Source organism: Trichechus manatus, unplaced genomic scaffold (genome assembly GCF_000243295.1).
Source record: "Trichechus manatus latirostris isolate Lorelei unplaced genomic scaffold, TriManLat1.0 scaffold00052, whole genome shotgun sequence".
NCBI classification, from domain to species: Eukaryota; Metazoa; Chordata; class Mammalia; order Sirenia; family Trichechidae; genus Trichechus; species Trichechus manatus.
The window spans coordinates 3,570,218-3,597,442 of record NW_004443988.1 but is presented as its reverse complement, the minus strand read 5'-3'; the positions used below and the strand labels follow the sequence as shown (position 1 = coordinate 3,597,442).

The 27,225-nt window shown below is 40.6% G+C and overlaps 1 protein-coding gene across 5 annotated transcripts in view; it reads left to right on the top strand.

Moving 5' to 3' along the window:
• The window catches only part of ITSN2 (intersectin 2), a 227,453-nt gene that overhangs the window by 184,813 nt on the left and 15,415 nt on the right, over nucleotides 1–27,225 (top strand). For 3 of the 5 annotated variants that reach the window (XM_023732409.1, XM_023732413.1, XM_023732410.1), the window contains exons 29-30: nucleotides 22,716–22,837; nucleotides 26,239–26,345. In XM_023732409.1, the coding sequence (XP_023588177.1) occupies nucleotides 22,716–22,837; nucleotides 26,239–26,345 (229 nt within the window). Of the gene's footprint in view, nucleotides 1–2,425; nucleotides 5,817–22,715; nucleotides 22,838–26,238; nucleotides 26,346–26,651; nucleotides 26,758–27,225 lie in introns of those variants that run through there. The other 2 variants (XM_023732411.1, XM_023732412.1) reach the window with 2 other exon arrangements.

Sequence of the window (27,225 nt, the reverse complement as noted above, 5' to 3'; positions counted from 1 at the left end):
CCCCTTTCTTGGAGCTAAGAGAAGATACTTTTCAGACCTGCTGGGTCAGGAAGATCTTCAACTTGTGATCCCTGGAGCCATACCAGGCTGTCCATAGACTTGGCTTTTATAGCTTCTGTGATCCAGAATTGGAGCCCTGGTGGTGCAGTGGTTAAGAGATTGGCTGCTAGCCAAAAGGTTGGCAGTTCGAACCCACCAGCCACTTCTTGGAAACCATATGGGGCAGTTCCACTCTGTCCTATGGGGGTCACTATGAGTTGGAATCGGCTCGACAGCAACGGGTTTTTTTAAATGATCTAAAATGATGGTTTTCAAATGTGTTGTTGTTTTTTATCTTGTTTTCCAGTGGCGGAATATTTTTTTCCAATTAAGTCTTACATAATAAGGAATATAAAGAACAGATGAAAGCTGTTCTAAAGGGAAAGACAGCAAGGACCATGCTCTGAGGGCTTCCCTTCCTTTTCTTTGTGTCTGTGACAGTCCTTTCAGGTTCCCCTCTGGGGATAATTTAAAAATCACTATTCTAGAGAAATCTCCTTCAGGTTAGTAAAAGCCTCCTAGGCAGGTAACCTACACATAAAGTTAATTGAGTGATATCTTTTTATTTTTAAAAGAAACAACAGTAGGTTGTCAATAAACATTTGATACATAGATGATACATAGAAAATGTAGACATGAATTATGGTAGTTACCCAAGATTCATTTGCCATGGAAGTTACTTTTGGGCAGAGAATGCCTTATCTGTCATTTTAGTGTGGGTAGAACTGGCAGAGCCTCAGTCTTCCCCCTAGATGCGGTGCCCACACTAAACTGTTATCCAGTAGAACTTTCTACAGTGAGGGAGATGGTCTGTATCTTCACTAGCCACATGTAGCTTTTGAGCACTTGAATTTTGGCTAATGTGACTGAGAAACTCAGTTTTAAATTGTGTTTAATTTTAATTCATTTAAATTTAAATAGCCACTTGTGGCTAGGGGCTGCCATATCAGACAGCACAGCTCTGATAGCAAGACCAGCCACTTTCAGGCCATCCCTGAAGTGAAACAAGGAAATGGCAGTATTGAAACTCAGAAATAAAATAGAAAAGAGAAAGCAGTCTTTCAGTCATTACTGACCTACACAATGATTTTAAAAGAACAAAGTTCCCCACGTACTTCAGATTTTACCTTTTATAGTATTTTGGATTTTATGTTAGCATTTTTCCCACTGTTAAGAAATTTATTCATTTGGTAAGTATTTTTTGAGTGTCTTCTATGTACTTAGTACTGAGTATTAGGAATACAAAGATAAAAAGACAGTCTCTGCCCTAAAGTAGCTTTAGAGTCCAGGAGGGAACAGATATTCAGATAAATACAACAATTGTTATAATGGATATGTATACAAATATATATTGGGGAAAGAGCCCCCAAGTCTAACTGGGAAAAGAAGGACATGTTTGGGGAAGACTTCACAGAGGGTATTTGAACGGAAACATGAAGGATAAATGGTACCAGTTTATCAGAAAGGCAAGTGTTGGGAAGGGGGAAAGTGCTGGGAGGGTAGTGGGAAAGAGATAACCAGTTATTTGCAAGATCATTTTACATATTGCAAGCTGGGGAAATAGAATATTCAAGAGGTTATTTCAAAATAGGAGTAGTTTCAAACGTCTCTGTTATAAAACTATTAACAGAACATTCTTATGACCTTGTTTTTTGTTGGTATGTGTGTGTGTATATGTGTGTTTAATTAGTTTGATCATGTCTAAAAACTGAGTATTGTTTTGCCTAATGACCAAAGATTTGTCATCCATCCTGGAATAAAAGATCTCTCAATTCTATAACTCTGAGAACAATTCCCAAATAGATTTCTCTGAGAAAGTTTATTGTTTATATAAAACAGTTGTTTAAATCACCTGGGAGAGCAAGGAGTACTGATTTTGTTTACTTGAAATAATTATTCATCAGAAATTGAAGAGTCATAATTGCTTTCAAAGAAAATGAAAAAGTTGAAGAATAGAGTTAATTGTATTGATAGGTATGAAATCCACTCAGATTAAATTTGTATGTACCTATAACTTTAATATAGGTTATGGTTCAGAAAATGCTTAATCGTCAAAGTCGGGAATTGATTTGAGATCTTTTGTTGTACCTACTTAGATCTTTAGAAATTAATCTGCTGTTGGTAATCTTTGTATGAGTCAGTGAAAGCTGGTTAAATTTTAAATTATCATTTGTGGTTCTTTTGCCCTTTAAATATTCATTTCATTTTATTATATAATTAGGACATTTTTTTAAAGGTTGAGAATTTCAGTAGACCACATTTGTTTAATTGGTGTTGCTTTCTTGCCTTTAATAATTCCTTACTGCAGGTTATTACTAGTCAGATTTTTTTCTCACCTACTTAATTTATATTATGTTCATTTTATTCCTCATTTTTCTTTTTTTAGGACCCATGTTGTCTTCCAGTGTGAAAGCACCCCAGAGACCCACTATCCAAGTTTGACTCTAGCGAGGAGGCAGGGCAGGCAGCCCTGATCCAATGTCTCCTACACAATTCATTTACTTCGGTCGGATGTTAGAGCCACTTGTGATTATTTCTTTGTGTTTCTAGTTTACAGTTAAAATTTACTTGTAACAAGTTAAAGGATAGTGGGTCTTTGTGTGGCTTTCCCTGCTGTTCACTCTGGCACCCTTTAGCATTTTTCTCCTTTTTATTTGGTAATTGTAGGTCATTAGCATGCATATTGAGTTTGCCCTTACATGGTGGGAGTTCAAACACACAAAGACCCACTATTTGCACAAGCTATTCTTGCTGATTTGGAATGGGCTGCCGTGCTTTTCTAACGTTATTGCAACATGTATTCATTACAGAATTCAGATAAAATTTGCTCATACTTTGCTATTATGTTTGGTCTAATCCTAATCACAGTGAGCTCTTAATGGCTCTATATGCGATTTACCCCAAATGCGCACTGTTTATTACTTTCTGATAAGCCACTGTGAGTAACAATATTTAGATTTGTTTAAAGGGCAAGAACTGGAAATAACCTTTTCTCTATTTTCTGTGTTTGGGGGGTCAAGAGCACCAACATCTTTTGGGAGCTTTTCTTATCTCACAGAAGAGGAAAGTGAGCTGCTCTGGCGGGTATGTGTCAGAGTGGGCTGTTCAGTCTATTTGGACTGTCCGAGAATCTGCACTGTGCTGTGCTAGCTCCCTTAGGATCTCTGAGTGCTCTGGACTAATGAAGATACTGCACTATGTGCAGCAGCAGTCAGATGCTAATTCTTTATTGATGACCAAAAACTGGGTGTTACTTTGAGGAATGAAAGGCTCCCGCAGTTGGTGGTGAGATGCGAAAGCTTCCTTAGCTTAGATGGAGCATTTATATCTATAATACATTTTAAAGTCAGAATTCATGTTACCTATTGTATATTTTCATCAGGTGACTATATGTCCCAGGTAACAAAGGACACTGCTTGACAGTTCTTCTTAATGTATTTAGTAGAGATCATAAGGAATCCCTGGAGAGTTTTAAGTGACTCTGAAGCAGGCATACAGACTATAGTCACGAATGAATTGCAGTCAAGGAAAACGCTGTGAAAGCGGGCATTCTGCTCTGTCCATGAAGACTCTTTAGGCTGGAAGATTGATTTTACCGTCCAGAGTTCTCTGGCTAATATCTATTCTTCAACTACATTGGCTACTTTGACATAGGATTTTACTTCTTTTCCTTGAATGGAAAACACATTAAAGATATAATACACATTATTATAAATTAATAAATATGCGTGTACTTAGCTGAAACAAAAAGGAGTTTTAGTATACAGTATTAAACTCTATTTGAAAATCAATAAGAGAAGTTTATGCAATTTAAAATGTTTACAAACTGCAGTGCAACCTACTGTTTATGAATGTCAAAGTATTATCAGGAAAAGTGTACAATCACAGAGTCTTATTTCCTCACAGAGTTCTTTAAGAAGAGTGAAATATGTTTTTATGCCTCCAAGTTTAAGTTGGAGGCATATTTTGTGCAATATTTATGTTAATGTGCCTATACATTATGAATGGATTGTTATTTCAGCCATACTTTGCCTAAATCAAAACTTTGTAACACTTGAGAATCATCAGTTTAGTTAAAACATCACAAAGTTCAAATGTCTGTGTTCCAAAACACTTAACATTATTGGGATGTAGGCGTGCTCCCTGGGGTGGAAATTTCTAGTCATTAGACCACCTCGATTTTTAACACTTGGCATTGTTATGATAATTTTATAAAATGTGACATTAATAGGAAAGCAATAATATCATTTTACAGGTGGAATAACAGATTTGCCTGCAGTCACTAAAGGAGACAGTGCTAAATTGGGTCCTTGTGAATTCAACTGACTCTTCCAAATTGTGCGATTACCCAGTCTTGCCTTGTATTTTCTGAACTTTCTGCTTTTGCACCCTTTAGTTGAGTTCAGATTAACGGCCAGTTACTTTAAATCCATTTTAAACCCTGAGATTAGAAGTCAGACCACTGTTAATTAGCCACATGCTTTGATATAACCTTTTTTCTTTTAGTTTTGAATATGGATTTATCTAATGCACTGATTACTTCAAAGGTACTTTTATAGCTGAAACTGTTTCACTTTTACACTGATAAATATAGATTACTAGGAATGACATTCGGGCAGAGTTTAGCATCTGTAATCAATTTGGACATACTATGTTCATCAGGTATCTATGGATTAAATCACATACTGAATGTGAGTCTGGAAAATAAATTTATTGTATGTACTGAAATACCTACCACTCTTTACACAGGTGTTATATATTTGAGAGAAAGCTAAAAATAAAGGAAATTGTATGACAAAATAATAACTTAAGTCCTTCTTAAAAGTGCATGCAACTGTTTGCAATACCTCATATTTAAGCCACATATTTGTTCTTTTCTCATTCAGTGTGAAAGACAGCTTTGAGTTTGCTTAGGCCGCAACATTAGAAGGAATGAGTATATTAGGAACATAGAATTTTAAAATGGGAGCACAGCTGATTAAATCTGAACCCTGTAAGAGGTAAAGAACCCAAAATACCTATTTAAAAATTGCAGTTGTGTATAGTTCTTTTTAAAGTACATGATTAAACCTGATGGATTTTTCCAGCAATGAAAAAAATTAGTTCTAAAACCAAAGCTGATTTTTAGAAAAATCTGAAATTTTAAATCAACCCTATCTGTTGTATAGTTTCTCTAAAGCTTTATCTTAAACAGTCATTTTAAAATAATACAACTATTTAAAAAAAAGTAAGTGCTATTTTAATGTTTTAAAATACAGTATGAAGACTGGTAGTTTAAAATAAAGAAACTGGGAGGAGGAAAATTAGAGAAAGATGCCAATTCCAGTCTAAAGCTTTAGTTGCCAAGTTTTCTTAGAATGAATTTTACCAGGTTACAAATTCTTGTAAATAGAATCTGTAATGGAAATGCTTACTCTTGACTAAAGTGGCATTATTGGATGCTGCTGTGATGCTACTGTAATGTAATAAATTATTAAATTGTTGCAAAGTGCTGTTTTTTGCCTTAAAATTTTATTTTGTGTGTCTTGAAAACTAGCTCTAAAAGTATTGAGATTGTGCAAATGCTGGGCACGCTTGGCATGAGGTAATTTGTTTTTATTTTTACAAAATTGTAATATAACTATGCAAGTGTGTTTATTAAAAGGACACAAAACTACATTATTTGTATTGTGTATTTCTTTTGAAGCATCCTTTAAAACATTTTTAATTGTGTATATGTAGTTGAGGACCCCTGGTGGCACAGTGGTTAAGCGTTCAGCTGCTAACTGAAAGATTGGCAGTTGGAACCCGCCAGCAGCTCTGTGGGAGAATGATATGACAGTCTGCTTCTGTAAAGATACACAGCCTTGTAAACCCTATGGGGCAGTTCTACTCTGTCCTATAGGGTCACTACGAGTTGGAAACAACTCAGCGGCAATGGGTTTTGGTTTTATATGTAGTTGTGATTGAACGTCTTTGATTTTCTCTTTTTCCTTAATCATAGTCTTTGGGTATAGGCCAGCCAGCAAATTGTTTTATATTATAGGGGGCAAAAGAAAGTTTCAAGTGGTCAAGATGAGATAATTTGATCCAAGATAACCATATGTATCTCATGAGTGAAAGAAATTTTGATTGTAATATGTTATTGCTCACAAAACTAAAGAAAAATATAATGTAGGATAATATCAGACTATTATACTATTAACAGTTTCTTCTTAAAAAATTGGAAAGAGGTTAGAAATTCATCCTCATTGCAGATGTAGAGTAAGTACAAAATAAGAGTATAGAAGAAGCTGCAGTGAATGCTTGGGGACACCAGAGTTAAGCAGAATATTATACTTACATAATCAAATGGGTTATTAAAATCAAATTAAGTAATCAAAGTATGGTTCAAAATCCAACCCATCCATCAAGACCTAGGGTAAACAACCTCTTTCCAAAAAGCCTTTCATCGTCTCTGGAAAGTCATTCAACATGGTATTGTGTGTGCATTTACGTAAGGCCAATCACTGTGATAGATTCTGAGGATACAAAAATGAGTGAGTCAGCTAGTCCTGGCCTGAGGTAGCATATTGCTAGGTGAGGTGATCAGGCCCATACGTAGATAAATATAAAACAGCATGCTAAGCAAAGTGATAAGAGATTTACTGGGCACCAAGGAAGTGCTGAAGAGGAATACTTAATTCAACCATCGATGGGCAGATTAGAGAAGACTTCTTCCAGGAAGCTTCTTTAAGGTCCATGTGATAAGTTGGAATAGGCCAGAGAGAGGCATGGAGGATGGTGGAGAGTATGATAAGACAAGCAACAGTAGGGCTTGGGGAGAGGTATGATTGATTAAAAGTAGTTAGTATTGCTTGAATGGAAGTGCAAAGCCAGGAAGAATGAAGATGAAACATCTTGACTGTGCATTGGAATCACCTGGAAAATTTTAAAAATCATTGATGTCTGGGTCCTAATTGAAATGGTCTTTAGTGTGGTCAGGGAATTTGTCAAAGCTTCCCAAGTGATTCTGATATGCAGCCAAGGTGGAGAAAAAGAGGAATGAAACAGAGTTAAGAATTGTTTGTGAGGGGAAATTGGCAGGAGTTGGGGATTGATGGAACGTGATGGTAAGTGGAGGAGTCAATTTGATTCCCAGGTGTATGTCTTGGGTGACAGGATGGGATAACAGTGCCACCAGCTGCGGTAGAGAATAAGAGTTGGGGGAAGAAGAAGAGTTTGGTTTTGACTACAAAGTACCTATGGGGCGTGCAGATAGAATTGTCCAGCAGGTAGTCAGATAAAATCAAGTTATACAGCGTCAGGTGGAATGGCACGCATATTGGTAGTTGTTGAAACAATGAAAGCAGATGAGATTACTTTGGGAGAAGGTAGAGTAGGAAAATCAGATCCCTGAGGATATCAGCAGTTATGAGTGGAATAGTAAAAGAAATCTATGGAGACAAGAAGCAGATAGGAGCTAAGAGAATAAAGAGATGGTTGTGTCATTGAAGGGAAGAGACTAGACCAGAAATTATAAATTACTGTAAACTTGAGTGCCGACTCCAGTTGATGGATAGAGGCTGTAATGAGAATTCTCGAAAGATGGGATCAGGCCCATACACAGATAATTATAAAATGAGATCTTGAGAAAGCGTCTTGTGGTCAAAAAGTAGAATAATATTGTAGTGTAAGATGTCAGAGATGGAGAATTGGTTAATGACAGGATTCCACAATGTGGCCCTAAGGGTTGTTGAATAGGGGTCAAACCAAAAACCAAGCCAAACTCATTGCCGTGGAGTCGATTCTGACTCATAGCGATCCTATAGGACAGGGTAGAACTGCCCCGTGGTGTTTCCAAGGAGCACCTGGTCGATTTGAATTGCTGACCTTTTGGTTACCAGCCAAACTCTTAACCACTATGCCACCAGGGTTTCCGAATAGGGGTCAGGATCCCTGGAATTCCAGAGAATTCCCTAGGAATTGCTAAGCTGTGTTATTGGATTGATGTCTAAAATAATTTTTGATATTTTAGGTTAGGGCAGGGGTTAAAAGTAAAGAAAACCACCATGAGCTGGGTCTCAAGTTTTCACTGAGGGAAGGGAGGGGACATTGCTAGAAGATGATGGTCAGAAGATAACGGCAATGAAGGGTTGGTGGGTAGTATGAATTAATAGCAACAGCCTCGGGGAAAAAAAAAAAAAGGTCTTTTACATGAATGTAGAAGAGTAATGGCCTGAAAGTGTCAATGGGAAACCAAAAGGATGCCAACTCCTTCCCTTTGGCCCCTGATACTTGGCATGTTGGTAGGGGAGGGGAGTGAGCAGCCTGCTTGGGGAAAGCAGGGGCGAGCCTGGTTTCAGCTGGACAGGAATTGGAGGTCATACTCTGTGAAGAGGTTGAGGATGTTGTTGTTAGGTACCATCGAGTTAGTTTCGACTTCATAGTGACCCTGTGGACAACAGAATGAAACACTGCCTTGTCCTGTGCCATCTGTACAATTGTTACTACATTTGAGCCCACTGTTAGCAGCCACATCTCCTTGAGGGTCTTCCTCTTTTTTGCTGACCCTCTACCAAGTATGATGTCCTTCCCCAAGGACTGGTCCCTCCTGATAACATGTCCAAAGTTCATGAGTTGAAGTCTCGTCATCCTCGCTCCTAAGGAGCATTCTGGCTGTACTTCTTTCAAGACAGATTTGTTCGTTCTTGTGGCAGTCCGTGGTATAGTCAATATTCTTCACCAACACCATAATTCAAATGCATCAGTTCTTCTTTGGTCTTCCCTGTTCATTGTCCAGCTTTTGCATGCATATGAGGTAATTGAAAATACCATGGCTTGGGTCAGGCGCACCTCAGTCCTCAAGGTGACAACTTTGCTTTTGAACATTTTAAAGAGGTCTTTTGCAGCACATTTTCCAAATGGAATACGTTGTTCGATTTCTTGACTGCTGCTTCCGTGGTCATTGATTGTGGATCCAAGTAAAATGAAATCCTTGACAGCTTCAGTGTTTTCTCCATTTATCAAAATGTTGCTTATTGGTCCAGTTGTGAAGATTTTTGTTTTCTTTATATTGAGGTGTAATCCATACTGAAGACTGTAGTCTTTGATTTTCATCAGTAAGTGCTTCAAGTCTTCACTTTCAGCAAGCAAGGTTGTGTCATCTGCATATTGCAGATTGTTCATGAGTCTTCCTCCAATCCTGATGCCCCATTCTTCTTCATACAGTCCAGCTTCTCAGATTATTTGCTCGGTATACAAACTGAGTAAGTATGGTGAAAGGATACAACCCTGATGCACACCTTTCCTGATTTTAAACCATGCAGTTGAAAAAGTTGAGGATGTAAGGGAGTTATTTATAATGGGAAGAATTGGGGAAAGGGTCAATAGAAGGAAGAACCAAGGGGGAAATAAGGATGGAGACGTGGCAGATGCTGCCTTTTGATTGGGGTTGAGGATTGTAAAGATGAGACACAAAGCTGGACATGACTGACTGCAAATATCCTAACTTTGGTGCAAAATTCTATGGTGCCATAATTTGCTTAGGCCCCAGAAAAGTAGCTGGTGCGATCTAAGGGAGATGGCAAGGGTTGGCATGTGGTCTGTGTCCTGGCTAAGAGCTGGCACACAGCATTTGTGAAGACCCTGGTTCCTGTAGTGTTTATGCATCAGTGGCATGGACCTTGTTTTGGGTAAAGAATTTCTCACAGTGTTTTTCATAGCAAGAAATCCCAAGAGGTTTATGGGCAGCAGAGAGGGCCTTGCCTTGAGGAACAGCCATTTTCCAGGTTCAAAGCAGACATGACCGCTTCTTCCTCTGAATCCCTGTTGTACTTTGGGCTCCTTCATCCATCCTGTTCTGCTTTGTGTTATTTATTGTCTTTCTTTAGTTTCCTTCCAAGTAGACCTGCTTACTTACTTGGTTGTCTTCCCCACCTCTGTGCAAAGTACTTTGGCTGTAGTGAAAAGATACCTTGTAAGTATTTGTGAATGTGTGAATCGTCTGTTGAGTTACTTTGCTAAAGGTGGTCCAGGCTGTTGACTTATACTGGCGCCTTCAGCATTTCATGATAGACATGTGGGAGACAAGAGCAAAATCCTGCGAATTAATTTGGCAACGGAGAAGTAATGGGACTTTTCTAAGAAAGGAAATACCAAAAGCATGAATACTTGGCCTTGACTATAGAAAAATATTTCATAAAGTTAAGAGGCTGATGCCAAAACTTCAAAAGGGGAAAACTACTCAGGAAGAGTGGGTAACTTACTCTCGATAATAATAATAACCACTAAAGTTTATTGAGTGCTACATAGTGTTCTAAGGTCCTTAAATGTATTACCTCATTATTTTCTTTTTACAGATATGGAAGTTAAAACAGAGAGGTTACTTGTCCAGAGTTACACAGCTAGTAACTGGTAGAGCTGGGTTCAAACCCAAGTGGTCTGGCTCGAGTCCATACTCTAACCACCACACTACTGTGTACTAATATTGCCACCATTTTTATAAAAATGACCGACATTCTGGGGTGCAACCATTACACTTAGAAGTGAAAAGAGGAAAAATCAGAGACTGTACAGCATTTTCTCTATGTAAAAAGACACACAGGAGGGGGAAGAGAGGACTGTTAACAAGGATAAAATATAATAAATGAGGATAAGAATCTATAGGAATAGTATCCAGAAGGATAAAGCTGAGCATAATCACTTTTTTCTTTGTAACAGATAGGTTGGCCGTTTGGATATAATTCACATGCCATACAAGTCACCACGCATTTAAGCAAACCTGGACATGACTGGCCGTAAATCTCTTAACCTTGGCACAAAATATTATGATGCCATAATTTGCTTAGGCCCCAGAAAACTAAGGTATTTAAAATGTGCAATTCAATATTTTTTAGTATGTTTACAAAGTTGTGTAACCACCACCACAATTGTTTTTAATCATCTCAAAAAGAAATCCTGTACCCTTTAGCTAACACCCTCCTATCCTTCATCCCTCCCTCACCACCAGCTCCCAGCAACCACTAATCTACTTTCTGCCTCCATATGTTTGCCCATTCTGGACATTTCATGTAAAGGAGTCATATAACGTGATCTTTTGTAACTGGCTTATTTCACTTGCATAATGTTTTCAAGGTGCATTTATGTTGTGTCACGTATCAGTACTTCATTCCTTTCTTTAACAAAATAATGTTTCATTGTATGGATATAGTACATTGCATCTGTGCATCTGTTGATGGCCATTTGGGTTGTTTCCATCTTTGGCTTTTAGGTATAATGCTGCTATAAACATTCATGTATAGTTTTTGTTTGGGCATATGTTTTCATTTTTCTTGGGTATATACCCAGGATTGGAAACCTGGTGGTGAAGTGGTTAAGTGCTGGCTGCTAACCAAAAGGTCGGTAGTTCGAACCCACCAGGTGCTCCTTGGGAGAAAAATGTGGTAGTCTGCTTCTGTAAAGATTTACAGCCTTGAAAACCCTATGGGGCAGTTCTACTCTGTACTATAGGGTTGCTATGAATTGGAATCCACTCAGCTGCAGTAGGTATTTTTGGTGGTTTATATACATACCCAAGAGTGGAATTGCTGGGGCAAATGGTAATTCTATGTTTAGCTTTTGGAGGAGCTGCCAGACTGTTTTCCGAAGTGGCTGTACCATTTTACATTCCCGCCAGCAATGGATGAGGGTTCTGATTTCTTCACATCCTTTGCAACACTTGTTATTGTCTGTTGTTATTTATTTTTTTGTTATCGCCACCCTAGTGGGTATGAAGTGGCATTTCATTGTTGTTTTGATTTGCATTTCCCTGATGGCTAATCATGGTGAGGATCATCTCTTGTGCCTGTTGGCCGTCTGTATATCTTCTTCGAAGAAATGTCTATTCAAGTTCTTTGCCCATTTTTGAATTGGGTTATTTGTCTTCATAATCACTTTTTAAACTTCGTTTTAAACAAGAACAAATTACTAAAGATGTGCTTAAAGAGAGATGTTTTAATGCTGTTGTCAAAAGGCAAAACCACTTAGTCTTTCAGAGAGAGTGATGAGTGTGGTGGGAGAGTTGTTTTGAATCTGGTTCTATCAGCTCACACCCCTGATCCTTAGCCTCATCTGTGTAATGAGGATAGTAATACCTACCTTGCAGATGAGAGGGATTTATGAAGCACTATCTCAAAGTGCCTGTTCGTATCCAGTACACTGATCATTACAGTTGCCGTTGTGGGAATAGGGGTTTCCTACGTGCGTATATTTTTCCTCAGTGTTACTGAACAGCCTGCTATATCCCTAATCCTCCCCAGTGGTAAGGTCATAGACCCCTGGTGGCGCAATGGTTAAAGCACTCAGCTGCTAACAGAAAGGTTGGTGGTTTGAACCCACCAGCCGGTCTGCAGGAGAGGGATGTGACAGTGTTTCCGTGAAGTTTACAGCCTTGGAAACCCTATGGGGCAGTTCTACTCTGTCCTGTAGGGTCACTATTACTTGGAGTCGACTTGACGGCAAGGGGATCTCAACATCTGACATGCAATAGGTACTATAAATACCAGCTAGCATTTATTAAGCACTCACTGTATACCAAGCAACGCACTAAGCATTTCTGTGTGTGGGTGTTCAGGTTACTAAGTGGTGGAGTTGGGACTCAAGTCCAGACCTGACTCCAAAGCTCACGCTCTTAACCACACTCAATGCCGCTCTTCATTAACTGGGAGCTGCTGTTATTCCAAACCACAAAAGCAGATCAGTCATCACTTAGATAGAAATGAGAAGAGGCTAAAGAGAACTGTTTTAAATGAATCCAGAGTCAACTTACAGCTCAAGGTACTAGGGGCATCTGCTGCTGTGATCCCTGTGCCCCCAGTTGTCATCTTTTAGCCATCATGAAATCAGAGTCAGGTGGTGCTATAGAATTAGTGCATCCTCAGTCCAGCAGCTTGGGGCACAGCGTCCAATTATGTACCTGTTGCCATCGAGTCGATTCTGACTCATAGTGACCCTATAAGACGGAGTAGAACTGCCCCATAGAGTTTCCAAGGAGCGGCTGGGGTATTTGAACTGCCCACTTTTTGGTTAGCAGCCGAGCTCTTAACGCTACACCACCAGGGCTCCTGTGTAGTCATAAACAAGTTGAAAATATGGGCTTTATTATCTTACCACTGGAGAAGATTAGTGATATAGCAGGCTGTTCAATAACACCACGGAAGAATGTACGTGCATAGGAAACCCCTATTGCCCCAAGACTGTAATGATCGGGCACTTTGAAATTGGCCATTAGATACAGGTACTAATTGCACGTGCAGCAGGCTGGAAGGGTTTATATAATGTGTCAGTCACATCATTTAGACATAAGAGAGTTAAAGGATGATACAGACCCTGCTGACTTTTTCAGTGTTTTTGAGCAATTTGGCATTCAGAGTATTTATCTTAAAGCCCTTTTTATCTCTAGAATTCAGTTCAGCAAGCATAATACCAGACCAGGATTATACAGGCTGTCTTCAGTGTTTTGCCTCCAATAGGACTGCAGTGTAAGTACCATTATAAGTGGCCTGGCATTTCGGAGTGTAAGACCTGAATCAAGAGACCTCGATTTAGGGACTTATAGTAGCTCTAAATTCTATGATAAGTCACTTAAACACCGACCTTCAAATTCTCTATGTACTTATGTAGTAGGGGTCATAGTTGTATCAGTTATTCAGGAGATTGATCAGAAGTTGGAAAGCACTGTACACATGTTGGTAAGAGCTATTTTTCTCGTTAAGTTAAGATCTGTGTTGGGGAAAAACCTCCTGTTATATGACATCTCTTCATAATATTCTATATTCTGATTAACATTAATTCTCTCCCTTGAATTGGTGACAGAACTCTGGCAGGCGAGAAGGTGATGCAAATAGTAGCCTGAAATATTAACTACTTTTCATTTTAAGCAGCAGAAATCTGCACTTTTGTCTACCATTGGGAGGTCTTTGCTCTCTTTTAGGCTCATGACCTTTTCCTGTAGACCCAGAAATAAAAATAAAACCAATAACATTTTTCTTTATCCGCTTGCACTTATCGACAGAGTTGCTTTTGGACATTCTAGAATATTTCTATTGTCTGATAATGAAATATTTTGGCTTCTGATGGCCTACAGCATTAGAACACGTTAACTTCTTTTTTGTGCTTAAACTAGTAACATAGCACCTGATGATGTAGAACTTGACAGGCATCAAAACGACACAAGAATTTACAAAATTATTTAGGAATTAAATTTCCAAAAATAAAATCACAAATTTCTGTGGCTTCATGGTGGAAGCATGGTACCTGGCACATACTTGGTACTCAATAAATATTTGCCAAGGCTATTCTTTACAAAATAAAATACCCAGTAGTCTTCTAGTGCCCTGATAAAACTTCGGTATCAGAGGCAGCCTTCAGAAAATACACACAGTTTAGTCATTCTGGATTTGCTCTTAAAATCTCATCTTTTCACTGAGCTTAAAGACAGTGAGACTGAGAACCATTACGTGGTACTCTGGCTGTTTAATTTGGACATACAAAGAATAGCATTGTTCAGTGGCAATGCTCTCCTCAGAATGGGCAAGGACTTTTCTGGACTTTATGACATAATCTGAACAAGCCCTCTCTGTATTTAGTCATCACAGATTGTCTTCTGTTCTCCACCTTTTGGAGTCTTCCCAGATTGCTCCCTTCTCCTTTCCTTAAGTGTCTCTTCTTTTTTCTTTCTGTTCTTGCTGGCATTGTAATCTAGAACAGTAGTTCCCAATCATGGTGGGACACAAAGTTTTTATAACTATTACTCACAGCTTGTTTATCAGTCTCAACATCCTCACACAAGTGTGGTTTTTTGCTCTGGGAACTTTTGACCTGATAGTAGCCATGATCTTTCATTTTCTTTCTTTCCCATTCCTCCTGTCTACCAGAAAGAACCTATTTGTCAGGAATTTTTCATCATTTTCTCTGACCACCTATAGTTAATATTGATGTCCCATTTCCTGCAGTTTAGAGTTAATCTGAGCACATCCCATAATATGTATTGAAAACCTACCATGTGCGAGGCACTGGGGATATAGCAGATTATAAAACAGACAAAAATTCTTGCTCTCTTGGAGCTAACATTTGAGTTGGAGGATTTTTTCTTAACACCTTGGAGATAATTCCATTGTCTTCTGCCCTCTATTGTCATGTTGATAGTATGCAGCCAGTCTAATTGTTGTTCCTGTGTAGATATTATACTTTTTTTTCCTCTGTTTTAATCATTTCTTTTCCTCGTTTGTGTTCTGCAGTCTAGATAAGGATATATTTTTTATTAATCAGGAGTGCTTGTCTCTTGAATCTAAGGAGTCACATCTTTCACCAACTCTGGAAAATTCTCAACCGTTATATTTTCAATATTACCTCTCCCCATTCTTTCTATTCTCCCCTCTTAGACTTCCATTAGATATATGTTGGACTTTGTCATTCTGTTCTCCATGTCTTCTAACCTCCACTTTATGTTTTCCATCTCTCTCTTTCTCAGCTGCATTCTAAGTAATTTCTTCAGATCTGTTTTCAGGTTTACTAATTCTTTCCTCAGATAATCTTACTCTTCTACTTAATCTATTAATTTATTTTTTCCATGACAATATTTGTCATTTCTATTTGTTTTGTTATTTTTCATTCTGCCTATTCTGTTTTTCTTTATGTATTTTCATCTTTTTCATTGTTGTTGATTTTGTATTTGCTGAGTCTTTATGTTTTTCATTTTGATGTGTAGGGTTGTTAGTTTCCTTTAGTTACCTTAATACTTATCTCTGTTTTTCTAAGTTTAAACCAATCCTTTATATCACCTTGACTTCCACTCCATATGAAAGATCTATGACTGCATTTTTTAGTCCCTTTTTTGTTTTAATGTTGTCTTCTTTTACATATTGACGTCTCTGTTTCCCTATTTTCAGTGTTTTAGCTTTGATTTATTTTTGTGACTTCCCTATATCGGTTGATATCTGGTTGCTGTATCCTGTATTCTAGTCTTGGGTTTTTATCTGATATCATTGATTCTCTAGCCTAAGGACTCCCCCTAGTATTTCTGGTAATTTTGGTTTGGTTTTTAGAAATTCCCTAAACTTCTGTTTATCTGAAAATGCCCTAATTTTGCCCTCATATTTGAGAGACAGTTTTGCTGGATTATAATTCTTGGCTGGCAATTTTTTTCCTTCAAGTCTTTATATATGTCATCCCATTGCCTTCTTGCCTGCATGGTTTCTGCTGAGTAGTTCGAGCTTAGTCTTATTGACTCTCCTTTGTGGATGAATTTTCATTTATCCCTAGCTGCTCTTAAAATTCTCTCTTTGTCTTTGGTTTTGGCAAGTTTGATTATAGTAGGTCTTGGTGACTTTCTTTTGGGATCTACCTTGTGTGAGGTTTGGTGAGCATCTTGGATAGATATCTTGTCATCTTTCACAATATCAGGGAAGTTTTCTGCCAACAAATCTTCAATTCTCTCTGTATTTTCTGTTATCTGCCCCACCCCCACCCCCGTTCCGGTACTCCAATTACTCGTAGGTTATTCCTCTTAATAGAGTCACACATAATTCTTAGGGTTTTTTCATTTTTTTAAAATTCTTTTATCTGATTTTTCCTCAAATAAGTTGGCGTGAAGTGCTTTATCTTCAGTCACACTAATTCTGACTTCCATTGCCTCAATTCTTCTCCTATGACTTTCTACTGAGTTGTCTAATTCTGAAATTTTGTTGTTAATCTTCTGGATTTCTGTTTGCTGTCTCCCTATAGATTCTTACAGCCTATTAAATTTGTCATTGTGCTCTTCTCTAATCTTCTTAAGTTCATCTGTTGCTTTGTCTGTGTGTTCCTTGGCTTGTTCTGTGTTTTGCATGATCTCCTTCCTGATCTCTTGAAGAGTTCTGTATATTAATCTTTTGTATTCTACCTCTGGTAATTCCAAGAAGATCTCTTCCCCTGGAAAATTTCTTGATTCTTTATTTTGGGAACTTGCCGAAGCCATCATGGTCTGCCTCTTTATGTGATTTGATATTGACTGTTGTCTCTGAGCCATCAATAAGTTATTATATTTATATATTTTATGTTTGCTTACTGTGTCCTAGCTTCTTGTTTTGTTTTGTTTTGATATGTCCAAATAGGCTGCTCATGTAAGCTAGTTGACTGTTGGCGCCTTTGAAGCTTTAGCATCCTGTCACCAGGTGGTTAGATCTGTTACTAGGTACGTGAGCCCAGGAGTCCGTTTACTTTTATTGTATGGATTCAGCTCAGGTATCCAGATAGTTGGTCACCAAGTGTGTCATGCAGGCTCTCACCTTCAGTCCAAGATGGGCAGGGGTGATTGGAGTAGGCACAGGTATCTGGCTGCAGTAGGGAGTCACGCACTAAGCAAGGCAGGGGGCTGACTGCTGCCCCTGAGTGTCTGGGAGGAAAATGTGTCCCTATTCCGTAGAGTGCATAGGTGGGTGGGTTTTGCAGCCAGACTATGGGCACTCAATGCTGTTGGCTGTAAGGACTGGGAGACACCACTTATTCTTGGGCACAGGTGGAGCCACCAGTCCTCAGGCCCCTAAAGGGGGTGAGGACCCTGCTTAATGGGCAGAGCTGTATCAAATGTCACGAACCTGCCACTCCACCATATAGCTGATACAGTGAAGTTAGACCAGGTATATACCCTGTTGTACTGTGCTGATGAAGGCCTATGCTGTTGAAATGGGCCCACACAGGTCTGTGCCAGGGTGAAAGGCATTTAAAGTCTGTGCGCCCCTTATGCCTGCACCTAGGCAAAGGAGCTGTGCCTGCCCTGAGTTCCCAGCTTAGGGGAGCTGGCAGATTATTGTTTCACGTTTGTTAATTTGTTCCCGGTCCGAAGCTGGGAGAATGGCTCAGGGCGCATGATGGGTTCTACTTCCAGCCCAAGGGACGAGGCAGTCACTGAAGCCAGCCTGGCACCTGGTAGAGAGCAGGGAGAGAGCAGGTAAATGGAAGACAGGTTCTTCCCAAATGGGGAGTTTTTTGATCCATGCGGTAGGTTAAACACATGTAGTTACCTTTTGCCAGTTAAGCGCCGCTTTTCACTGACTCTGGAGGCTTGAGCAGACTCTGCCGTTCAGTCTCTCCCCATGTGGAAAATATGTCCCAAACACCACTGCTTGTTTCATCACGCACACCAGCCGATCCAGCCCACCGGGCACTGGCTTCTGCCCGGTCAGGTCTGGCAACTCCTCGCTGCTTCTGAACCGTCTTTACCTCCCCCTGCCACTCAGTCTGATTCCTCAACTTTTCCTTTGATGTTCAGGGCTCCTAGATTGTCATATATAATCAGTTCACTTGTTTTTTCGGGTCTTTGTCATAAGAGGGTCCACTGGAAGCGTCTGACTACTCTGCCATCTTGACCCCACCTCCCCCTGCCTATTCTGTTTTTTATAGACTCTTATTTTCTACTTACAGTTTTAAGCCCTTCATATATGTCTTCAGTTATCTTAAACATTTATTGTTAATTGCCGTTGAGTCAGCTCCAACTCATGGTAACCTTATGTATAACAGAATTAAACATAGCCCACTCCTGTGCCATCTTTTAACATAACTTTTTGCATGCATAACCAAAAACCAAACCCATTGCTATTGAGTTATTTTATATCTCCTTCTGGATTTTATTCTCATTATCTTATATTCTTGAGGTTCTAATCCATGTTTTTTATTTATGGTGGATTTGCTTCTTGTTTTTTTTAATTTTTACTTTTAGTTCATCTTTAGTGAGACTTGGGTTTCCATGGAAATCCTCTGGAACCAGGGTTGTGAGCATGGCTCTCCCAACCAGTTGTACATTTTCTTTGGCAAAGCACCCTGAGGGTTTCACCATCCAGGGACCAATCTTTGTGTTGACTCATCAGTTCAGAAATTCTTGGACTCCAAATTTGTGTGAGATGCAACCCCAGCGTTTCCATTCTTTATCCAGCAGAGACAAAAACTTTCTTATCGTCTCACTGTACTAGTGGGAGAATTTTTTTCCTAGTCTACTCTGTACTAAGGGCACAGCCTTTGAGGCCTTTGTGCAGTATCTCAGTCCCAATTCTCTGCCAGTGTGGCACCAGGACCCCGTCTATAGTCCCTTGTCGGCATTAAAACCCCAGCCCTCGATCACCAGGACTGAGCTCCACCTTCCCCACCCAGGACAGCCACAGCATCCCCCACTCTGTTTTTCTTCACATTTTGTAGCTAGAAGTTCCCTTTCTATTATATAAGCACAGATGAGCATATACATTTTATCAATCAGAGATTTACAGCACTTTTTAGATATTCCTGAAAGTGAGAGTTTATTATTATTACTGCTATATTTTGGTTCACCACCTATCTGGAAGTGACCAACAAAAAGTAGAAGTTCTGCAATAAGTCAAGTAGAAACACAGAGGAAGGCAAGTCTGGGGGAAAGTGGGACAGAGGGGTAGGAAAGCCTTCCCCAAAGTAGTGTCCCTTGAGCTGCACCTTGAAAGATGAGTTAAGATGGCTATGTGCGGAGAAGAGGGCCACGGGTGGGGGAAACACAGGAGTCAAAAGCAGAGCCAAGGAAAGTGCACGCAGCATCTGAAGACAGCCTAGGCCGGGCAGAGGCGCTAAAAGGTGGGTGATGTGCTCACAGGAGAGGCTGGAAAGGCAGGCTGAGCTGGAGACTGCACCTCCTTGCTACTGAGTTAGGACTTCCTTCTGCAAATAATGGGAAGCCACTAACCCTTTTGTGTAGGGAAGGAACATAATCAAAAATACAGTGGCTGGCTTGAGCTGTTCCATGGAAATACAGTGCAGGCCACAAATGCAAGCTCCATATGTAATTTTAAATTTCCTAGTGGCCACATTTTAAAAACTTAAAAAAAAAAAAAAGACTGATGAATTAGCTTTAATGATTTATTTTACTTAACCCATTATATTTGAAATATTATCATTTCAATATGTAATCAATATACCAAAAACCCGTTGCTATCAAGTCGATTCCAACTCATAGCAACCCTATAGCACAGAGTAGAACTGCCCCATAGGGTTTCCAAGGCAGACTGCCACATCTTTATCCCACACAGCAGCTGGTGGGTTCGAACCACTGACCTTACAGTTAGCAGCCGAGTGCTTAACCATTGTGCCACCAGGACTCCTTGTAATCAATATAAAAATTATTAATGAGGAATTTTACGTTGTTTTTTGTACTAAGTCTTCGGAACCCCGTGTATTTTACACTTTCAGCACATACCAACTTGGACTAGTCACATTTCAAGAGCTTTGCAGCCACAGGTAGCTAATGGCTACTGTATTAGACAGTGCAAGTATGGAGGATGGCAAAGGGTATATTCTATCCACAAAACCCTAATTCTTCAGTTCATCAAAAGGTTTTACACTAACCCCCCACTCCGCTGCCACCAAAAAAAGGGGGGGTTTGTGGTCAAATAAGTGTTGGAAGCACTGGGTTAATCAAATTAAACACTTTTCCTCATGCAGGATTTCTCTGAGCCTAGTATGCTAATAGCATTGTGACCCTATCAGAGAAATACACAATCTATAGGATTGTCCAAGTTGATTTGACCGTACAGGACAGGAATGCCGGGAATGTGTTTAGGTATTTGCTGGCTTAGGAGAACCAGAGAGCCTGGAGACAGGCAGAAATACAGAGAGACACCCCAGCAAGAGGAGAGTCCAAAGGCTGAGGGAGGAGCGGAGTCTCACTGGCAGTGTCATTTACTCTGTCAGTTATTCCTGTTCTTTTTTTTAAATTTTGGTGAAAATATACACAGCAGAACATACACCCATTCATCAGTTTCTACACGTACAATTCAGTAACATTGGTTTCTGAACAGATAAAGAGGCTGATGCTTGTAGGTTTTAATGTAAATCATGGTTTACCAAAGCGGGATGCACATATCCTGATGATGCCCAAGGCGATGGTACAAAAACAGTGCCCAGGCGAGCTCCATTTATTTTAATGGTTAGGTATTTATTTTAGTGACTATTAGAAGAGACAATCAGCACATCAAACCCATAATTTTATAGATATTTAATCTCAAACATTTCAACACAAATATTATTAAAAGTAGAGATGGAACATGGGTGTGGCAAAAATCTTGAAAGCAGAACATTGAATGACCAAAAGTTTGGAAAACACTAGTGTAAAAGGCATAGAAACCTTAGACACTGTCCTGATGGCTTTCATCAGAGTCCCCTGGTAACATTGATGGTCTCGGGGGCACTGGATTTATCATGATCAGCACCATTTCCGCTTGCTACCCAATAACCTAGTCAAATAGGCATTTGTATTAGCTCTACTCATTTAAACGCTCACTGATTCTCGAAGTTTTCCCTGGCAGAACGGAATGAAATGCAATCCCCAGAAAATGATCTTGAACATTACAGTGGTACCATGACCTCTTCTTGGTAGCACCACACATAATTGCCTGATTCATTTCTTTTCACAGTGCGAGTAGTTTGTCACAACTGTTGGCAATATACACAGAAAATACTTTAAAAAATCGTCATTAGAACTACCTGTAAGCCTGGATCTATGCAAAGTATATAAAAATGCTAAGAAAATCAGAAAGAGAAACCCCCTTAAAAAGCCCTCCACTCCAGCCAATCTGATCCTTGTGTTTTCTATCCGCCCCCACCGTGGCTTTGCTCTGTCCCACTGCCAGAGAGTGACTTTTCTAAGTCTGTCAGAACATTCCTCATCCTCCAAGGCCCTGCTTAGGGCTGCACGTTCTCCCTGAGCGCTTCCTGATTTCCTCAGCTGAAGGTGATCTTCTGTACTTCATTCATCTTCTCTCTCCCATGCTTCCAGCACACAGCACTTGCTGCCTCATAGCACAGCTTGCTGGGTACCTCCGTGCTTCTGCCTCTTGTCTGAGGAAAGGCTTCTTGAGGTATCCCCGTGTCACTGTGCATAAGGCAAGCCCTCCGCTCCTTGTTGAATGGTTCTGGGATTATGTCGCTTCGGCTGTGATGTGCCTGTAAATTGACCCAGAGTAAACGTAGCATCTCCCACGCTGAGGCAAGGCTGTTTGTGACTTCACTCAGAATCACGCATGGCCTTGGGTATACCTGCAGTATATCTAAAATCAGAAGTGCTTTATTCAAGTGGGCTACCAATGCTATGCACCTGCTATTTTCAATTTAATTCTGTTTACTTTGTTCTGATTTTTTTAATGCTGGGTCTGGGCCAGCATTTTAAAAATTTTAATTGCTTCTAATACCCACTAATGGCTCTCGACTTGCAGTTTGAAAAACGCTGGTCTGGAGCATTTGATTCATTTAATTGTTTTAACAACTTGGAAGGTGTCTGGAGGTGGTGAGAATAGCATCGATTCTTCACACCTTAGCTGAGGCTGGTGTCCGGGCCCCCCATTCCTGAGTTGTCTCAGTTCAGACCACAGTTCTGACCACGTTGAAGCCACATCTAAAAATCCCTGGTTCTGTCATAACTACTCAGGAAAAAAAAAAAAAAAAAATAGGACCACGTTGAAATGTTACATTGTTCCTTTGCTGCTTTAGAGCACTGAGCAACAGGTCATTAAGCCAACTCTCTGCACGTGTGTGCTGCTGCACCCCAGATGTCAGCAACATTCTTTTAGAAGCTGATGTGCCCTTTGTTCAAGGCAACGTTTACAAACCCAGCGCATCTGCTGATAAATATCTGTTTTCTTCAAAGAAGATGAAAGTAACATTCTAACCCTCTACCCTGTCTTTCCTAGGGTGTGCTGATCTCCAAACCCTGGACACTATGCAACCAATTGAGAGGAAAAGGCAGGGCTACATTCACGAGCTGATCCAGACCGAAGAACGGTACATGGACGACCTTCAGCTCGTCTTAGAGGTGAGGGCAAGCACCAAGCCACTGAGGAGCACTGCTGTCCCCACGGGAGAAGGGCGCCGTCCGGGGGCTGCTTCCACCCAGAGGCAAAGTGAGGGCTCACATTTGATATGTGTATTAACAAGTAGTGAGGGGAAATATTGTCCCCTAAAGGTTTTCTCTGCCCAGGGGATAATGCTTGAAGATTTGAAGTCTCTAGTCAGGGTATTGGAGCCCCGGTGGCACAGTGGTTAAGCATTCGGCTGCTAACCAAAAAGTTGGTGGTTCGAAGCCGCCAGCCGCTCTGCAGGAGAAAGATGTGGCAGTCTGCTTCCATAAAGATTACAAGCTTGGAAACCCTATGGGGCAGTTCTGCTGTGTCCTGTAGGGTCACTCTGAGTCGGAAATGACTCACAACAGTAGTAATCAGGATGTCAGCTCTTTTCCCAGATGAGGTCATTCAGAGTGGAAGAGAGAGAACGGAGGCACGCAGATGGGTAGGCTGGGCATGGTAAAAGCCCCATAAAGGAAGGACAAGGGTATAGGTTGGGTGTGAAGGCACTACAGCAAGGTTTATCTACCTCAAATTGTAGCCAAAGCCTGACTGTACTTACACTGCTCTTTTGACAGCTGGCATTTTTGTAGCTTTGATGTTTCCAGAGACGTTGTGAAGCAGTGGACGTGTCTGTATCAGTTTGGGAAACAAATAGCGGCGTACTGTAAAATATTTCCCAAATGTCATATACTGTTTATGTTTGTGCCTGTTAATGTTACTGGTGGCCTGTGAGCTGACGGCAGCTGTCCTCATTAGAGTAGCACTTTAAAATGATTTGTGTTTGAGTGACCAAAATAAGACTTCTATTATACTTTTGTTTTCAAGGCCTTTGGTTCCCATTAAATTTGCCAAGGCGCTCAGATGAGAAGAGCAGTTGAATAAATAAACCACGTGAAGAGAACAGGTGTCCCCACCCAGGCCCAACAGGTGCAATGTATACCTGGCCATGACCTCGCTAGCAATGTGGAGCAGAGAAGCCCTATGCGGCAGTTCTACCCTGTCCTATAAGGTTGCTATGAGTCAGAATCGACCCAGCAGTGGGTGTGGGTTTAAAGTAGTCATGACAACCACGTGTGTAACAGAGTGGAACTGCTCCATAGGGTTTTCTTGGTTGTAACCTTTACGGAAGCAGATCACCAGGCTTTTCTTCTGCAATGCTGCTGGGTGGGTTTGAACCACCAACCTTTAGTTTAATAGTCAAGTGTAACAACTCAACAGCAACAGGTTTTTTTTTTTTTTTAAGTAGTCAGGTCTGCTGGTTAGATTGCAATCCCAAGGGATTGTAAATAAGTGTGAAGGTATCTCTCACCCTAGCACAGAGGCGAGTGCTAGCCTTACCTCAGACTAGTCAGATAACCACTTGGGACCTTGGTTATACCCACTCTGCCCACCTCCCAAGATGCTCTGAAGGACGAGGAGTCGTGTTGGGGTCAGAGATTTAGGGTGAAAAACACTGTACACAGGTGAGGCATTCTCATTACCGTTTCCGTGGAAGTTCCCAGAGGACCCAACCACCTTATTCACCTCTGCTTACCTCACAGAGCTTGGCACAAAGCAGGTAAATGGTTAATGAATAAACAGTCACATAAGTTAACAAGTGAATAAAAGGGCAGATTGACAGTCAAATGGTTTTGCTATCCTTCAGTAGCAGCCTTGCAGCAGAGCAGCCGTCTTTCCAGGGCCTACTCTCACAGGAGTATCCTGATGTCCAAGTCTGATTTTAGAACTGAAGAGGTTCAGAGAGTGTCCAGTTCATATCACTTTTCTCTGAATTCTCCTTTGAACTCGTGTTCAACCAACTCTAAACATTAATTGAAAGCCTACCATGTGCAAAGCACTGTGTGAGATACAAACAGAGATGGAAGAGAAAGTTCCTGCCCTCAAGGAGTTCACAGTCATGTTGGATAGACAGACAGGTGAAGTACAGTGAGGTGAGGGTGGGGAGGGAGGGGAACTCAGGTGCTTTGGGAGCCCAGAGGAAGGGGACATGCCTGGCCAGGAAGCAGAGGTCAAGCAGGGCTTCCCTGGTTAAGCTTCGGCCAAGATTTGAAGGACAAGGACAGTTCTCTATGCCAGGAAGAGGAAATAGGAACACAAAGGCATGTACAAAGGGGACCTATGGGTAGTCTAGTGTGGCTGGAGTATCAAGTACTTGAGGGTGAGGTTGGTGAGGCCAGCAAGGGGTTGACCATACAGGCCTCGGGAACCTCGTGAGGAGTTGGCATTTTATCACCCAGTCAGGGGAGCCTTTGAGCACGTTTCATAAAGAGAGGGACATAGTCGTGTGTATTTTAGAAAGATGACATATGAGAAGGGCTATCTCTGATAACTTCAATGTTTCCTTTAAGGCTTTTAAGTCATTTCCTAAGACTCCTGGTTGTTTGGTGGAAACTTGGACTTAGAATCAAAGAGACTTGAGTTTTAGTTCTGGCTTTTCTGTATTGTAGCTTTGTGACCTTGAGCAATTCGCTGTGTGAGCCTCTATTTCTTCATAGGTCAGTTGGGGATAATAATACCTGACTCAGCTTCACCTACATTCACTATGGAGTTAATTGAGAAAACACAACACACATACGTGCTCACTCACACACACACGTACACACGCACGCCTATCTGTACACGTCGGTGCTTTGTAAATTCTTAAGTCCTATGGAATACAGAAGGAGCCCTGGTGGTGCGGTGGTTAAGCCCTTGACTACTAATCAAAAAGTTGGTGGTTCAAACCCACCCAGACGCTTTGAGGGAGAAATATGTGGCAATCTGCTTCCATAAAGACTACAGCCTTGGAAACCTTATGGGATAGTTCTACTCTGTCTTATAGGGTTGCTGTGAGTTGGAAGCAACTCGACAACAACAGGTTTTGGTTTTGGTATGGAATACAGATATAGGGTATTATTATTTCCCTTTTGATCAGCCAACCCTCTGAAATCCACATCTGCGTGGTGGTTGGTCCTGGGAGTAGAAGAAGTCATTGCTCTGTTTCCCTTAATGAACTTCTCAAGGATGTTCTCCAGGGTTCCGGGGCTCTCGGCCTGACAGCAGCCATGCTTCCTTGACTCGGAGGCCCTGCAGTGTGTGGGTGCTCTGTGGTTCTGTTTAATCTCCACAACATCCCTGTGAGACAGGTATGAGAATCTCCACTTACTGAGGAGAATACTGGGTTCAGTTTTCAGAATCAGCCTTGATCAGAGCCCCAGTAGCAAAAAGTAGTAAATAGTACAGTTGGTAATATTGGAATCATGAATATGTTTATTTAGAAATACCATGATCCTCTTAGGTTCAGTGTAGAGAGAGATTATTTAATTTAGACCAAGCATGGGCTAAGTGTTCACACTTAAGCTAACTAATTTCCTTTGTGTTTTGAATTTAGGTTTTTCAGAAACGAATGGCAGAGTCAGGCTTTCTCACTGAAGGAGAAATGGCCTTGATCTTTGTTAACTGGAAAGAGCTCATCATGTCCAACACCAAGCTACTGAAGTGAGTCTTGAGCATCTCCTGTCATTACACCAGGCACTTCCACCTCCACCACTGAGACATTCACACCTACCTCTGTGGGGGGGTCAGGGGGTGCTATTTAATGAAGGAATTTTCAGCTGTTTCCTGCTCCATCAGGGTTTATTTTCATTTTATGAAATTCCTTGTAACTATAAAATACGTAATTATTGAAGAAAGTAAAGAAATACAACAAAGAAAATACTTTGATTAAATGAAGTAAATAACTCATTACAGAAATACTATATTAACTTATTATTTTAAACTATAAAATATGCTTGAACCTCGAAGCAGGTGGAGTCAGAAGAGAAGCTGCAGCTCATGGGCCAGACTATTTTGGCAGTCTTGTAAGTCCCCACGTGGAATTCCATTCCTGGGGTGATTTTCTACCCCTCAGGCCTGTGAGGACAGAGTCTAGGGGGAGGGCTCCACAGTCACAGCTCTGGCTGCATCTCTGCCTCCCTGGTGCTCAGCGGCTCTCCTAGGACATCACACTCCCTCAGTGCCACACCTGGCCTCCACCAGCTCTGCTTTTTTCCCAGCATAGCATGGGAAGTTTCTTCCTTTTTGGTTTAGCTGAGAGCAAGTTAGAATTTTTCAAAAGAAATTTTGCTGAGAAACTAAGGTGAAACCAAAACAATTTCAAAGGCCTAGAAATACCCAGGAACCCTGGTGGCGCAGTGGTTAAGAGCTATGGCTGCTAACCAGAAGGTCAGCAGTTCAAATCTACCATCTACTCCTTGGAAACCTTATGGGGCAGTTCCACTCTGTCTTGCAGGGTCACTATGAGTTGGGATTGAGTTGATGACAATGGGTTTGGGTTTTGGTTTTGGTTTTTGTTTTTTTTTGTAGAAACGCCCAAGTC